At 44.2% G+C, this 17,381-nt stretch overlaps 1 protein-coding gene across 7 annotated transcripts in view; it reads right to left on the minus strand.

The window, feature by feature from the left end:
* Positions 1-2,290: 2,290 nt before the first annotated feature.
* RASAL2 (RAS protein activator like 2) overlaps positions 2,291-17,381 on the minus strand; it is a 151,263-nt gene continuing 136,172 nt past the window's right edge. For 6 of the 7 annotated variants that reach the window (XM_030032547.2, XM_030032545.2, XM_030032550.2 and 3 more), the window contains 5 exons: positions 14,577-14,711; positions 13,001-13,203; positions 12,411-12,498; positions 9,651-9,681; positions 2,291-7,598 (listed from right to left, as the gene is read on the minus strand). In XM_030032547.2, coding sequence (XP_029888407.1) covers positions 7,456-7,598; positions 9,651-9,681; positions 12,411-12,498; positions 13,001-13,203; positions 14,577-14,711 — 600 coding nt within the window. In that variant the 3' untranslated portion in view covers positions 2,291-7,455. The remainder of the gene's footprint in view (positions 7,599-9,650; positions 9,682-12,410; positions 12,499-13,000; positions 13,204-14,576; positions 14,712-17,381) is intronic. The other variant, XM_030032546.2, reaches the window with a different exon arrangement.

Consider the following 17,381-nt stretch of genomic DNA (forward strand, 5'->3'; position numbering starts at 1 on the left):
TTAGGGTCATATTGTAGCGTGAAAACTGGAAGAACCTGGAGGACGCAGGGAACATCTGTCCCGAGTGCCCTGATCCTGGCAGCTACCCTGAAGCCTGCAACATTGATAATAATTTCCTCTTATTTCAGCCAAGGCTGCTCTGCTACTGAGCTGGGCTAAGTGGGTTCAGGTCCACAGACCCCACGTTTCCAGTCACATTAGCAGGATTATATGTTCCCATGGAGCTGACTAAGGACAAGGGATTCATACTCACTGCAGGAATAACCGTCGGGCAGTCAGGTTTCATGCCTACAACCAAGGTATTTGATCTACCTCTCACAGCAAAAATCAGGAATTTAATACATCTTCTGGAGATATGAGGATATTTAATCTGTGGGACCAGGAGAAAGGTGAAGGACAGCAATGTGACATGGGTTCTAGTAAAAGCGGGGACTCTCTTCTCATGAGACTCATATCTCAATGTAAGCAAATTAGTATTCCACCTGCTAATGGATTTAAGCAGCAGCTGCTGCTTACTTCAAGCACCAGCACACATTCTTGCACATAGGAGATCATTAAACGTTTTACACTTGCATCCTTTGGGCAGGAGGACTCGTGGAGGGGAGCTTCTCCAAAGGAATTTCCCAGCGGGAGTGAGTGACCTGCAAGAGTGATGAGGACAGGCTCCAGAGCCCTGTGCATTTTGTCCAGAATGGCTAGAAATGGGAGAAGGATTTGCACATTCACATACAGGAGTTTAACACAGTGGAAGTAAGGAGCACATCCAAGGTAAAGCGGAATTTAACATCCTCAGCAGGACAGGGACAGAACACTTGAGTATCAGCTGCTTTGGGACAGTCACAGAAAAGCCCAGACTTCCAACACTTTTAATTGTATTATCCCAGTGCCATCCTAACTGGCATTTGTGCAGTGCTCCTGCTCTACCTCACTCTCCTCCCTCTGCTTCCCTCAGCACACCCTCCGGCTGTCTCCTCCTCCCCCCAACCCTGCTTTCCCCTGCCCATGCCTCTCCCATTTAGATTCCAACCCCCCCCCCCCCTCCCCAAAACCATGACAGCAAACACCATCCTGAGATCCCTTTGCTGCTAGGTCTAACATCCCACCGCATCCCTCTCCTCACCTGCCTCTGCCTTGCCTGTTCACATCTGGGCAGCTGGGCCTGCCCCCTCCCCGGGGCAGCGCTTAGCATTGCTGCAGAGGAGCGGGCGACTCTGCTGGGCGAGCGCCGAGAACGGACAGGACAGGACACGGGTGTGGGAAATTACAGATCCACCTCCTTCAGAGACGCCGTTTGCGCTGCTCTCGTGCCCAGAAGCAGCAGGCGCCCGCTGTTTCGGGTTCTGTACAAACACGCAGGAAGACAACTCTTGGCATGAAAAACGTACAGCCTAAGCAAGAACAAGGCAGAACACGCAGGGGACTTGAACAGAACAAAGTGGAAGGGCCAGGGTGGAGGCACACAGTAGCAACTAAGAGTTTGCTGTGTGTTTTTTGCAGGCTTCAAAGCTATGGAAAAAAATAAGCATGTGAAATGAAAATACAAAGACTTGTAGCAAAACATCCCCTTGAGTACAGATTTTACACTCAGTAAGTTGACTATGAAAGGTTTTCCCACTCATTATGTACAAGATTTCACACACATATGAAGAATAAGTATAAATTGCTTGGAATCCAGCTCCTGTAAATAAATATTCCTCTGTATGTCCATGCCTCAAACACTGCAGCTTTGGGCTGGTGCATGAGAACCTGTAAACTAGGAATTGACTGAACAAGAAAATTGGGCTGATCACATTCACTGGTCTGGCATGAGAGGAACGAACACGTTAATTAACACAAGGTGACTCTTTTCACCACTTCGGATGTTATTATTATCCCCCAGATCCCATGCCTAAAAGAAGCAGAGAGCAATTCTCTGTGTCTCCACAGCTTGTCGCTCTCTCACTCCGCAATGCCAGATTATGTCCCAGCAAGCGGAGGGCTTCAGAACGAGAGGTCACCGGTACGCACAGGGAGGCATTGCTCCGGGATGCAGCCCTGGGACCTGTGCTGGACACACACCCCAGCAGAACACCCAGAGAAAGGAATTAATTCTGCTGCTCCGCTTGGCCAGGGAACCCCTTGGTTTACCCAGGTAGCTCCAGGTGTCAAACAGGAGCTACTCTGTCCCAAACACAAAGTTACGCTCTCTGAGTTCCCCTCCTCCGCCCTCCGAAGTTACACAAAACACAAGTACAACCTGAGAGCAGAAAGAGCAGAATTTTAAATCAGCATAGGTTTACTGAGTCCAAACTGTTTAAAGTTAAAGTTTATTTGTATTCTTTGTAGGAATATCAATAAAAGACCTCAAATGTATCTATATCTGTACATATTACAAGAACCTTCAAAAATTATTCACAGAACAAAAATAAATCTTCTTTAGAACAAACCCAGGCAATGAAATGCAGAAATGGATCTCAGAGACCAAACAGTCCAGTGCTACTAGCATAAAAATACGGCTTGAAAAACAAGTTTATTACTTTTTAAGGTGTACTTTGTTGAAATAAAAAATAAATTATTTAGAGCTATCATTGTAAAACAGTTCTGTGTAGTAACACTCTTATTAAGGCCCTTGAGACAGAAAATCTATTTTTACAGGTAGGATTCCTGGCAGGCATGATCTGTAACGACATGCTCACTCTCATGAGAGTTAACTTACTGTGGAGAAGGAAACACCTAAAAGCAACAGCCTAAATTTAACCCTTTTTGCTCTGTCAGACTCAGCTGGATACCTGTGGCTGACCACGCTAACCGCTGATGGAAATATATTTAATGGTTCAACCTGGGCAGGAATTATTCTCCAGGAACGACACAGACATTTTTGCAGAACACAAACAGAATTCGTACATAGACAGTGACCTTAGCAGATAAGTATTGCTGACACATTCCACGGGCACCGCTGTAAAACTGACGGACTTCAATCATTGGGTTTTCAGATGAAGTTAAAAGCTGGTGGGTTTAAGCAAGCATTAAAACATGAAATTAATATATCATGTAAAAAAAAAAAAAGCCTAAGCCAACACAAAGCAATTGCAAAAACATAAAATAAAACCAATTTCTTGCATGACTTATTAGATGGATACAGAATTTATTACTGGATACACCTCATATTCTCTAACTAGCAAATATACACTTTCCTTTCCACGCTCCTCTGGATCCCCTGCCTGAGTTATGCCACTGGAGAGGCATGTTGCAAAACATGTAGCTGTATGAATCTGTGCTTTTATGCATAGCTGCCCATTTCTAATACACCAGGGAAATAACAGTTGGTAATTCCTGGATGTGAAACCTGTCTATTGCCCTTAAAAAAAAAAGGACTGAATTCCTATTGCTGCAAAGAACAAGTGGCATTTACAGGATGCCACTCCTAGGCTGTGCTCCCTCTCTTCTCTGTTAGTGCCTATCCCATCTCATTCTGGTCACCTCTGTTCTTCACACACTCTGCAGACGCCACATGGCAAAAGGCCGCAGCGCTACAAAACGCTGTTCCACTTCCCTGCCCCGCCACGCTGGCTGCCAGCGTTTACTGGGAACTCGGAAGCCCCGGTGGCTTTTTGGTTTGGGAAGAATCATCCCAGACCAGTATTGAGTAATGTGGCCAGCAAGGACCGAGATGCCAGGATGAGGCAACTTTTCTGTTTCAGTCTTCGGAATACACAAATATTACTTCTACAGGAGATTAAATTTTTCCTGCACTACTTCAGCTGTTTCCAAACAAGAGCAGCAGTTCCTCGCAATGGCGTTAGACACAGCCTGATGCATTTGCTCGAAATATGAACCAAAACCTCATGTCTATAAAGCTCATCATCAGACTTTGCACTATTTACTACTACTATCATTGCTGCAGAAACCCACTGGCTGCTAGTCTTAAACCAAATGTGATCAGGCCCAGTTAGAGCTCTTGCTCCAAAATAGACAGACATTTTGGCTGCCACGTGGTTTAGTGCCACTTGCATTTTATCAGACTGGACAAAATAGAAGCTGGCATTTTCACATACTGTCGGCTTGAGGCGGCTTAAAATTTCTCTAGAAAGCTGCTTGATAACAAACTAGAAGAGACAGCTGCCTGCAGAACTCGGGAGCATAACGTTTTGTTCTGCAGCTAATCAATTTTAGTCTTGCAGCATTTTGAGTCTGCAACCTTCACCCCCTTTTGGGTCAAGGCAGCTTGTCCTCTACAGAGGGAGTTAGAGAAGTACACTTTGCACTTTAGGGTAGAAACTGAAATCAAAGAGAAACAACCAGCCTAGCAATAAGCTGTGAGGACTATACTGATGGGCCAGACTCTTAGAATAGCAACTTTTTCCTACAAGCATTCTACAAGCTTAAGAAATACACAGGAGAAGGTACATTATTAGAATGATACCCCACTGAAGACGTCCCCAAAACATATCAATCACGGGGCAGGTATTATTTCCCTTCTAAAAATCAGGGCTGAAATGTTGTCCCCCATTGCATTTCTCTGCAGAAACCAAAGTGGACGCCTCGGCGTCTTCAGCATCAAACCATACAGCTCAGCCAGCGATTTTTGATAGATTACCAGAGGGCTGGGGAACTCCGGTGAAATGCATTTCCCGAATTAATGCTAGATTAATGCTACCAGAATGACATACCTGCTTCTGCCTTGTTCTAGTCAATGTATTCCTACGACCACTTCCTCCTGCGTCTCAGTCACAGAACAGCCGCACTATTTGCACTGTGTGATACGTGAGCAATGCACATGCCCATCTAAAAAGGCTACTTTGGGGAACCCATTTCCCACGATGCAGCTGTGTGATTACAGTACATAGCAAAGGGGAGATGTGCATCACACAAAAATACTCAACCAAAAGTGGTTTGCAAAGGTTTCTTCTAAGAGAGCTACTCACAAGACAGATTAATACAAACTCAATAGACTGCCTACGGCTGTGACGCATGAAGGAAGAAGGAAAGAAGGAAGAACTTAAAGGCACAGTTTGAGGAAGAAAATATCAGAGGTCAGCAATGACCCAGAGCTGGAAGATGGTTTGGAAAGTACCGAAAAGAAATCACTACTGAGCAAATGCAGAGCACAACCCCGGGTGTGTCAGACAGCGCTGACTTCGCTATGGATGCTCCAAGAACAAGACAGGGATGCTCCTTGGCCTGTAGTACCAAGTCACATTTGAGCAGCCAGAGCAGCCTTGATCTGAAAGAACTAAGCATTACATATAAATCCCAACTCGCTGCAGCCAGGTCTTCTCTAGATGTAAATTAACAGCCAAGACCTTGCTAGGAGAGATTCACACACATTTTTCTTACACGTCCTACAGTGCAGGAGATGCGGTCTCTGTATTTGTGCATAGTTAGTAATGCAACATATGTGATGACGTCTAACTGAAGTATCGTAACACATTAATCAGGCAGAACAGTTAACATATACTGCGCTCTGTCACAAGCTGCATTTGCCCACAGAGGTGAGATTAATTCATTTCCAAAGAGCAAACAAACTTGACAACAGACACTGAATTTGGGTCCTCAGTATTGCCAATCCTTCATGTTCAAGGCAACATGGGTCACTTTCAGGAGGTCAAGAAATTGGCTCAGAAACGCCTACATTTTTAATGTAGTACAATTTTAGAGATTCAGAAACTAAGGCCAGAAAGGATAATCAGATCATCAGCTCTGACCTTCTCCGTATCACAGGCTATACAGTTTCAGCCAGGTACCCCCATAGCCACCTCATGAACTTGTTGCAGCCTGAACAGTTTGCTAAACACACCCCACACCAGGGCACCCTCTCGAGGTTTTGTCTCATTTTGAAGTCAACTTTTCCAATTTCTAATTTCCATAACATGTTTGAATGGTTAATCACACTCACTGTTATTAGTATATTTCTGTAATTCAAAATTTCAATTGCTGTTGCAATAATTTTATTTACTTTGAGAGTTTGGGGGCTGGAAATGTATACCAAAAAGTGAAAGCGAAGATTCACACACTATTACTTGACTCTAGAATCTGGGGCTTGAGAAAAATCTCTCAGACTAAATATTGTGGCATTTGATGAAATCATGAGAATTGACAATACTGTGTCATTTATTGTTAATCTTTAACAGTTTGTGAATGTCATTATCTTCCACGAGAAGGTCACTTTGTAATTATGCACGCATTCACATACAGCCAGTAAGTATGCTTCTGTGAAACACAACTGGAAGTAATTGGAGAAGAAAGCTTAGTCAAAACTCCTTAGGAAAAAACTGGTGTGTACAGAACTTCAAAAAAACCCCTTTAAAGCATCCAGAGAAAGAAAAATTTCAGTGGAAATGGAAGATCTTTTAACACAAACGTGCAGAAAGCATCTTTCATTGGAACTAGACTGGCTAAGCTAGTGGCTGAAATAGTGAAATTGAATGAGAGTTAAAATGTAGAAATCCTCTAGGAAAAAGGAAATTTTGCATACGGAAATCTACTTTGCTGGGCACGGGCACCCTTTGGTTAGCCCTTTCCTCAGAGCATTAACTTGACTGTTCCTGATGGAGTGCAGAGAATGAATTCAGGGTGCCACTGCATGGTGCCTAAAGTGGGGACTGGATAGAAATTTGAAAAAAAAGTATTTACAAGTCTGTAAATTCTCAAAACAGAAAATATAAAACTGCATAAGAACTGGGGTAAAAAAGAAAGAATCCTACCTTGAAAAACTGCAGATTCCCTCTGTCTGTTTGATGGGAAGCCTGACTGTGTGCAAATGCAAGGAAACAAGCTTGCTGCTCCAATTTTTACCTTGTTCAAAAAGACTGACAATTTTTTGCCAGCGTCCTACCGAAAGTAAGTACAGGATCCAGCAAGAGCCGATTTTCTTGCTAAAATGTTTGCTATTGAGTTTGCATTCAGTTAAAGAACAGCTAGAGAAGAGGGGAATAAAACCAGCAGATGAGTTTTCTTACAGAATTCATTTCACTACTATTTCACTCATGTACTTGTAACAGTCAGCCTGATATATACAGCTGCTGTCTAATGTAACCCACTGCTTATCTCTCTCTCTCTCTCACCCACAACACACATGCACTCACACTCCCCTCTTCCTCCTCCAAGGACTGCAGTGCTTTCAACAAGAGAAAAAAATAATAATAATAAAAATAGCAATAATTAAAAAAATCTACAGTATTCACTTCCTTTTGGTATATTACATTGGCATTTTCTGTACATGACCCAAGAGCTCCCTCTATTTACACAGTGATATGGAAGGACTTGTTCTCGGGAGCCCGGTTCTCCTGGCCTTGAGTGGGGAATTAAAGCCCACCTTTCAGAGTTCTTCTTTCTTTTCCATTTTATTAGCAGCATCATGTAAACTTGTAAGGGGAAGGGGGGGCTATTTTGAAGGTTTCTTGAGTCTGCTCCCTCTTGCCCTTCTGGGGAGATGGCTGGCAGCATCTGCCCAGTTAGCAGCTGCTGTTTTTGAATTCACCATTCTCCGTGATGGAAAGCTTGGTGGGATTGGTGGGGGAGATGCCATTGCGGACTTGCATGCTGTAGCGCTCCTTCACCTGTGTCAGGGCACTCATCAGCCGCGTGTTGGCAGAGTCCAGGGACACGATCCGCTTCTCCTGCAACAAACACCCCACAAAGTCAGAGCTCCTTCACAAATGAAATGCCTTTGCCCCACAAGCCTGCTTTATGGGGAACTTCCAGGACGCGGGGCTGTGACAGTGTCTTCAGATGATTTCTAGGCAGAGGCAGTTTAGCTAACATTCTCTGGTAAGATGGGATGTCTGCCTCTTTCTGTTTTCTTGGGGTAGCATGGCCCGTGCTTGCCACAGGCTTTTCACAGGCTGGTCTGGCCCTCCTGGCCTTTTTGCATAATGGAAGGTGACAGTGAGTCAAAGTTACATTGGTGAACTGATCCAGTCACGGTAGCTTTATCCAGACAGCCTCCAACAGAGGCAGATGGAAATGCAGTATTTTGTCGGGGGGGGGGGGGGGGGAGGGGAGGGGAAGGGTGTTGGTGTTAATAACAACGATAGCCAATTATTATTATTTTTTTCAATTATGTTAGAAAAACAGAAACAGGCAGCAGAAAATAAAAGTGGTGGAGGTTTCAACTGGCAGAGAAAAGTGCAAGTGGTATCTAATGGCCATTGTCTCTGTATTTTGGATGGAGTGTGCTCAGAGTAAACTCATGGTATGCTTGAAATAAAGAGAAAAAAAAGCAGGTAATGGCAGCCTGCAGTCACCAGCAGGAGTGAGGGTGCAATAGCAACATAGAGAAGAAGCAGCCAAAAGCTAAAACTAAGGGGTTATTTGAGGTGAAGGGGAAGAGGGCATTGTGGGTGGAGGGGGAGATGCCATCGACAGAACACAAAGAACAAACACTGAACACACTGCTCCTAGACCCATTCCAGCTCAGAGGGGCTCCCGGGCTCTGCCGAATCCAGGGTTCCCACATCCCAGTTTTGATTCTTCTGGCACAGAAAGCGCTAGCCTCCACTTCTAGCAGAAAGCTAAAGGATGTGTACTAAATTTATAAAAAATAAAAAAACCCATCAACAAAACCCAGCCTACTAGCAGCTAGATTCTCTGCAGTGGGATAAAGCACTGGATGGTCAAGCCAAAGAGTTGGTGGCACAATTAGAAATGACAGTTTTCATCTTCCCTCAGAAAAAAAAAAGTAACGCAGCCACACAAAGCAGCAACAGAGACGGCAAAAGGTAAATATGCTCTCCATGCTACCAGCTGATTGGCTTTTTTTCCTTGAGAAGGAAAAATGTCTAATTTACTTGAATGAAAAAAGCTGCATGCAGGAACTCTTCCCAGTCCAGCCCATTGAGAAACAAAATGGAAGGAAAAATGATGCACAGAAGGCACAAACATTAAGGGATAGTTCAGACATACTGCTCAGGAGACCTAAGTGGTACAACAGCCCCCTGAGATTTTGATCCCAGAACATCAGCTGCGTGGTACATCAGTAATCAAGTAATGTTTGCTTTTCTCAGTGGGTTTCCCCACAGGGGTAAGTGTTAGGGAGAAAAAAACAAAGCACAATTTTAAGTACTGCTTGTATTACAGCCCTGGAGACCAAGCTCTGTATAGCAAAGCAAATGGTGGAGGAGGCATGAGAAATCAACTAACAGCAAGGCAGGCTATAGCCGGCCCTAGCACTTGCCCTGGTCCAGTCAACGTAAGTAAGGAGAACGGACAATAGAGGAGTTAGAGGCCTTAGCCTTTCCTCCCGTGCTGAAATAAATCCTGTATAACACAACTGCCTTAGCAGAAATGTGTTCTTCAGCAGGTTAAAGCTCCTCCTCCTTGGACTAAATTTCACCTGGAATATATAACTTAAAATTAAAATTTCTTTCCAAAGAATATAGCTTTCCAAAGAGTTAAAAATGAAAGGCTGGTTGTTTTCTGGCACTGATGAGTGCTCACTATGCCAGTTTGTGAAACAGCTGGAAATCTACACTTGGAAAATCAATCTTAAAAGCATGAGCTTGGTGAGTAGAGGCATCTTCTCACTCAAAGGAAAATACAATCTAACAAACATCTCTCTAACACACATGAATTGGGCACAGGGAGTGGGAGGAGCTGGAATGGGTAGGAGGTCAGTGCACTGGGCCAGGACTGGGTACTGCTCAGCTAGAGAACTGATTGGGTTTACTTGCCTGTTTGAATTATCTCATCCCCATTTATGACCTGTAATTTAACACAGCGGAGATGTCACTTGCAGTAGCAACTGGGCTAGTACTCTCTGCAGCTCCGCTGCTCCAAGGAGAGAGTTTAGCCAGACCTAGCCCCTGCCGAGTCAGGGAGGGCCAGAGCCAGCCTCTGGAACCACAGCGCACACGAGGCGCTGCCCAGAGCCAGTGCAAACAGCATGTACCCCGAGAACAAGGCTGTCCTTGTGCATTGGTGCAGTATCGGGTGCTGCACCTGACCACGAGACAAAAGAGCAAATCCTGAAAAGCGTCTTGTGCCGATGTAACTAAGCACAAGAAGCCCGGGTTACTGCTGTTTCCTAGTGGCCATTTAATTCTTCAAACAGGTGTGATAAGCCAGGTTCCAACTCCACTCCATAAATCTCACATAAAAAAAGACCTTTTCTTTTCTAGCCACTGCTATATCCCTTTGCCAAATGAATCACAAACTAAGAAAAATCTTCCAAGCACAACTTAGAGGGATTGCTACAGAACTCAGAAAACACTTGGCTCCTCTGGTGTGTCTGTTCTGAATCTTTCATCAGTTTCCTCTTCTGCTCAGGCACCCATGAAAGGGCAATGACAACTAAGCTTCTCACCCCATGAACCAGTTGACACTGAAGCAGTTAAGGTTTGCTGATGACCTTGCTTGCCCAAGTAGCTAACAGCACTTCAGAAGAAAAAAAGTTTCAGATTAAAAGAGGAATCATTAATGCTATTGTTTTACTACTGTTTTTTTCAACAGTTTCCACTGCAGGTGATTAACGATGCATCACTTGATCAAGTGAGATCAAGGACCACACCCTTCCAGCCCTGAAGGTGTGAAGCTTTCACAAGTCAGCAGCAGCTCCCTCTGCCAGCTGGTGACACTGAGGGATCAGACTGGTCCACTCTCCACCCTGCTATTCCATAACCTCACACCAAGGCTGAGAGCCTACTGGCACAGACAGGTAACAAAGGGCAAGTTTCTTACTCAGTCACAATCTCTCAAATCCTCCCCTCCAAAAATCACTTTTTATGAGTTTGCTCAGTGCCCCTTTCACCTTCTCGAGGCAGATGAAAAAGGCATCACTTCCTTCAAAAACCAGGCTACTGTTTGGATGGGCTGCCATTCCATCAGAGTGTAACTGCAAGATGCCCTGACTGTGTCTATCTCCAAAAAAAATGGCCCAGCCTGTTCAACTTCTAGCCCAGCTTCCACTTGCCATACTCCTTGATCAGATTGGAGGCTGCTGTACAGTTTCCTCACCACCGAGAAAATAAAAAAATAGAGTGACTGACTACATTCCTGTTCATTCTCCAGCACTGCACTCTCCCACTTCGCATTTTGAGTGCAAGCCCTCACAGAAGGGATTTAATCTTGAGCTGCATCTAGAAAGGGTGACTACACTGGTGACTCCATGAAGAGCATCTTGCACAATAGCTCGGACCTATATATGCTGTAATTCCAGTAGGATTTTCTTTTTATTCTGCAAGGCTAGGTAACAGAAGTGCCATGTTATTGTACATGAGTGATTTATTCAGATTAGATGGCACGGACCCAAAAATCCAGCTTTCATGAACAGTCTTTCTGAAGAACTGTGGGAAAACCGGCAGAGGCAGCAGGAAAAACAGAACTTTTCAAATTATCAAAAAGAAATCTGCTATAAATACGCTCCTAGTGTTACCAGGCTTTTAAAACCACAGCTTTTTTCTACTTTATATTTTTCCTACAGTTCCATGTGAGTGCAAACACTTCTATTATTGCTGGCCATTCAACAGGAAAAAAAATGGCCATGGTATGCCCTTTTGTGCTCACTTATGCCAATATTCTAATACACCATCTTTAACAATTTTCAACTGAGGCTAGCCCCCTTGCCACTCTTTGTGTAGGGAAACAACTTTCTGAAATAACTTGGGTTATTCCTGAACAGGTCATCTTCTTAAGATTATCTGTTAAGGAAAGTTTACAGTTGGAACTACTGAAAAGCCCAGAAGCAGGAAAGATGACCTCCAAATGCAAATATCACAAACATAACATGGCAGGCAGATATCAAACCAGTCTCAGGGTCTGTTGTACAAGCTTTGCTATCTAGGATCAGCACAAACACAGAAGAAAAGCTGAAATGATCCCACACAATACACCCACATGCATTGCCTGCTGGGTCCCACTTTCCACAGCTAACTACTGTTGACCGAGGCAAGCACTGCAGGTTTGTGGCAAAGTGGGCATTTCTCCAGGACTGACGTGGACAGTCAGATGGGGTGAAATGCCACATATGACATTATACAGGGCAATGCTCCATTGCAAGCATTCTCTTTTCTTGACTTGAACGTTCAAAGCCATGCTTTTAGCTTGCATAGCTGAGATGCATGCACATGGCAGTTAAACTATGCTGGTATGAGGCACAGCTTTTCCAGAGTTCCCAGACCACATTTGGAACAATGTCTACACAATGCACTGCTATTCCTTTACCCCCTTGGGATCTCACAAAGTAGAAAAGGTTTTGGAGAAGCGATCAGTCCTGTGATTTGTTGTCAGACTGTCTCAAAGCCTACTGTCAGACAGTACAGCCTTTATTAATTAAAAAACCCAATTCTCTCCTAGAAGGCAGTAAGTCATATGTGCAACACCATGGGCCAATACTGGCTTGGGAGCTATATAACAATACTGGGGCAGTAGGACAAGGGAGAATAATGGGTTCTACACACAGAACACTTGATTCTTGGAGATCCTGAGCTCCTTACCTGTGCATCAATAATTTTCTGCTTTGCATCGATGACAGCTTGCATCTCTGCATGATCCTTCTTCAGCTCCTCTTCCACTGCCATGAGTCTGGTTAGCAAAAAGAGGTACAAATTAGGACCATTTAATACTATTCCAGAGGGTTTCAGGTACTCTGGCCTGTTGGTTTGACTTCTCTGATTGTCCTGGCTCTGCAAGAGAAGAATTCTGCTGTGCTCAGAAAAGCTTATCTATCCATCTGACACTCCCAATTGCCTAACCTTGTTATTCTCAAGATGGACATTGCCAAAAATGCAACTGCTCTGAAAAACTCCCGCCTTGAGTACAGATTCCAAACAAAGCAAAAAGACCTGTTGTAAGTACAACAGAGACCAGGGTTAAAAATTCCTAAATCTTCTCCTTCACTGCCACTTCCTGGCAATCTGAGGCAAGTTTCCACACCTGCATCCCCATTTCTTCATCTCTAAGGCAGGATGGTATCAGTCCAGAGATGTCAAGAAGCCCATGCAGCTACCTTCTTTAGTGTCAAAGAGAACACATGACACAGGGGAGCTGCTTGTCCTACACAGTCCCAAACTTTCTAAAGCCTCACCTGCTGATGATACTTTTCATCTGGCTGTCCTTCTCCTCCTGTTGCCTGCGCAGTCTCTCCTCACTGTCTTCCAGCCTAGACTTGTACTCCATCAGCAGCTTCTGCATTTGCTGCTCTTGCACCAGGAGCCGCCGCTCATATTCCTCCAGCCGGCGACTTGACACCTTCAGGCGCTCCTTCAGCTTCGCTATCTCTTGTTCATACTGCAGGTGAAAGGAAAGAAGGAAAGAATCAGATGCAAAGGAAAAAGGAAGAGATCAGATCATTATAATCTGCTGCTGCTGTTCAGAGAAGGACATTGTTTTTTTCATGAAAAATAAATTGATAGAACTAAAGCAAATAACAAACAAACAACTGCGAGCAACCACAGACAAGGAGCACGTAGGCTCCCACTGAGCGTTAAGCTACTCTCACAGTGTAGGACGTCATTCTGTAGCACGATTTAAGCAGAGGGCTCTGACATGGCTCCTCAGCCCTGACTGGCAACATCCCCAGTTACCCCAGACTCAAGCACTTCCCAGACAGAAGCTGCTAATAGTGCTCAACTGTAAAAATGTCCTGGGGTGACCAAACTTACAAAACTGACCAGTATGGGACCCAAATAACTCATTCTTCAGGACCTAATCAAGGCATGAAAACACATGTGAAGACAGCAAATCATTCACTACAAAATAAAGCCTGTAAGTTTACTTGGCTGAGGTTTTGTTCTTCTACTTACTGTCTCTGCGGACAATCACTTCTGCAGTAGTGCAATGAATCTCAACGTATTCCACTTTGGTTTGGGTTCATTCACCTTTCTTAATAATCCTATGTTCCTGCTTCTTGTCCACCAAATGTTCTCCTCCTCACTCCCTGCCTTCTCAAAACATGAAACCTCTTACTAAACTTCATCACCATAGCAGCATATAGATGTAACTGTATTTGGAAAAATGGTATCTACTCCTGAAAATAAATACGCTTCAAAAAAAGATCATGGACATTTCTGTGTAGCCCAGAAACACTGTACTACCTAGATGACAGGCACTTGCCTCAGGTGAAGCCCAAGACAAAATTTGAATACAACTACTGATGAAGATTGAATTGCGTTTACAGAGCCTTGTACAATCACTTAGCATATCCTAAGCTATACTCAGTTGGGTTAACGATAGTGATTTTTTTTTTTAATGGAGTTTAATGATCACTAAAAAGTTTTGCAAGCATAGAAAAATGGCAGTATGCTGTAGCTATAGTGTTGTCATAAAAAATAATGACTTGAGCAGGATCTAATACACTTAGGTAGTGTGACTCATGATGCACATAAGTGCCAAATACCAGCCTGTAATGTACAAACCCTCAGCTATGTCAGTTTGCACCCATTTGACATGCTACAGCCTGTACGTGGGTTAATCTGTAGTATGGGATACTGTACTACAGATATGTGTGACAGCATGTACAGCAGGAAGTTATTCCAATACAATCTGAGTTTGAAAGCATGACTCTGTCACAGCAGCGCCTGAAAGCTGTTCTGAACTCAGCTGTAGGGTGGACAGGACTCACTGGCAGCCCTCAAGTCGGCTGTGTACGGAACAAAATCTACCTTCTCAGCATGCTTGACTTCATCTGGATTCTGCTCTGCATCCGCCTCTACTTCTTCATACTGTCCATTATTGAGAACCCACGCAGCTGTCCTTTCCACTGGTGACATTGTGGCAGAGTCCACAGGCGACTGAACCTGGAGCAGAGATACCTGTAAGCATTTTTCAGAGAAACTACATACAAATCAGCTCTAAAATCCAGTTTATTTGGAGGAGAAAAATGACCATGAATCTGTCAGTCTCAAAGGATCCCCAAAACCTCTCTTGCAGAGATACCTTACCCTCCCTTGACTTTGGATACACAGCACTTACTTGAGTCCCTCTAAAACCAATGTACTTGCGAAATTTTTCTTCCTCTCTAAGCACGCTTCTCTCTGGAAAAGTTCTTGTTTCCAAATCCTGTTCACATCCACTTTTCCCCTTTGCCAGATTTTCAGTAAGGCCTTCTCAACCTGTGATTTCTCTCACAAAGAAAACACAGCAACAAAGCTTCGCTTGCAGCCTGTTCAGGTAAGACAGATTGGTTTCTTTGGAGTACTGAGGAGCTTAACTTGGGAGCACAGCTTTCTCAGCCAGGCTGCAGACAGACTTTGCAGTGGAGGATGGGGCCGCATGGCTTGGATACGACACAGTACAGCAGTGCTTAAAAGTGGCGAAGAGGTGTAACATTATCACTATCAGATTTAGAAGGTCTATTGTAGCATATACACCCAGACAAGGCTGTGAAAGGAGGTCAGGGCCAGCAGTGCTTACTAGGAGAACTGTAAAACATCATCAGAGGCTATCCTCTCTAAGGGAATCTGAAAAAGAAGCCAAGAGAAGAAACAAGAAACTCTCCGCCTGGCTGGGGAAAATATGGCTTGCTACAAATTCCAAGCAATTTTCATGGACAAAGACAAGTTTATAAGCACCGGAATTAGCATAATTACCCCTGAAAGAGCAACACTGTCTTAACTTTTTGAGAAATGCGAAAGATCAACTCCCCCCTCGTACCGCCCCCCCCCAACTGTAGCTTCTTTTTGCACTCAAGCAGCTTTTCAGCACACTGCCTTGTTTCAGCATCGTACCAAAGTGAAATGTGGTCCCTGGCAGGGGGATTTTCAAGTCTCAGTTTCTCAGGAGCTCTTGATGGGGGAGCAACAGCTTCTCTACAAGAGGCAGGCAACGGATCATGTCAACCTCCATTTCTGTTTCATTTGTTCACGAGGACAAGGCTGGCGAGTGCTGCATATGTCCTATGCCAGCTCCGGCCAGACGATCTGCCTGCAACAGCTCAGCTGTCCTGAACAGCGATGAAGACTCCAGCACTGGAAGAAGCCTCAGCAAGGATGGGTATAAAGGCAAAGGAAAGGAGCAGGAATTAGGCAAAAATCTCCGGATTTAGGCAGAGGCCTTTTCGCTAGAAGGAAGTCTTCACAGCAGAAAGGCTAATAGCCTCTTTCAAGTGCAGTGTGACAGCTTGGCAAAGCTCCTTAGATTTTTTTTGATGGTATTTGCTGTCAGGCAGCCACAGTGAGGGAGGCTATGAACTGTGTGTGGCTCTGCCACCAACAGCCTTGTCTCAGAGGTAAATACTTTGGCTCTAGGAATTGCTGGAGGAATTAGGAATAGCTATGGATGAACACTGTCACCGTTCATTGCAGTTATGGAGGACTAAGATAGCAGAAGAGTGACTATAAACGACATCACCAGCCTTGTAACAGACTGCTGATCAGCAGCAATCGTTGCCAAACAACCTTGCAAGCTGTAGGAAGAGTATTTTCAGCAGCCAAACTCAGAAAGCCTACAAAGACCAAGTGGATGGCAAGCACTTCACATGCTAATGGGTTATGAGTTATACTCTAATAAAGGGGAAAAAAGAAAAAGGCTGCTAGGAACATGTATTAATTCCCCTCTCTGCCTCTCTTCCAGAGGAACACACTGACATTTCTGTTCCCACCTACCCACTAAACGCAAATGGAAGGCAAAAAGTGACCTCTCCCAGTAAACAAAGGGCCTAGCTCTATATTCAGAAACAAATGGTACTTGTAGAGAACAGAGTCTAATAATTATAACGCCCACAAAGCATGCCTAGAAAGAACATGCCCAGAAAGAACATGCCCAACTTCTCTTTTCTCTTTTTCTTTTTTAAATAAGAACAGAATTCCACAACACGATTTGCAATTAAAAGGACACAGTGGAATTTGCCTCAAAAAAATTTTGGCCACTCCATCTGGCACACTTCAAGACATTTCTCAAGGGTGTGGGCAAGGAAAGAACAAATTGATTTCTATGAATAAAATAGGAGCAAGTACTCTAATGAATCCAGTGGAAACAATTAGTATGGAAAGGAGAGTGGAAAAGTAAGTAGACGCACATCGCCTACAAGACGGGGGAAGGAGACTGCCCTGAAGCCAGTCATAGTCGTTGGCATCTGTGAAGCCGAATGTAAAAAGTAACTGGAGAAGAGGGAAGTCTGAGACAGTCACTTTGATGCTAAACAAGCACAGGTAACTGATGTACTTGGGGGCAGTTGGGTAATCAGCAATTTAAGATGAGAAGTGCCAGGAGTTTGCAAACAGCTAACTGAACGCTTCTTGTAAATACACACAGGGCAGAAGCCACCCATGTAAGGTGTACACACAAAGACTGGAGACACACCACCTGTACTTTCTCCTCCTTATCCTAACACCTTCAAAGTAAAGCCCTCTTTGCGTATTTGTGTAGGCACTTCTCGTAACAAGCCCTGAGGAAAGGTACCAGCTCCCCGGGGATTTTGGCTAGGACACTGCACAGAACCATACAATAAAACTCAGCGGATCATACAA

This window comes from Aquila chrysaetos, chromosome 12 (genome assembly GCF_900496995.4).
Source record: "Aquila chrysaetos chrysaetos chromosome 12, bAquChr1.4, whole genome shotgun sequence".
Classification (NCBI taxonomy): domain Eukaryota; kingdom Metazoa; phylum Chordata; class Aves; order Accipitriformes; family Accipitridae; genus Aquila; species Aquila chrysaetos.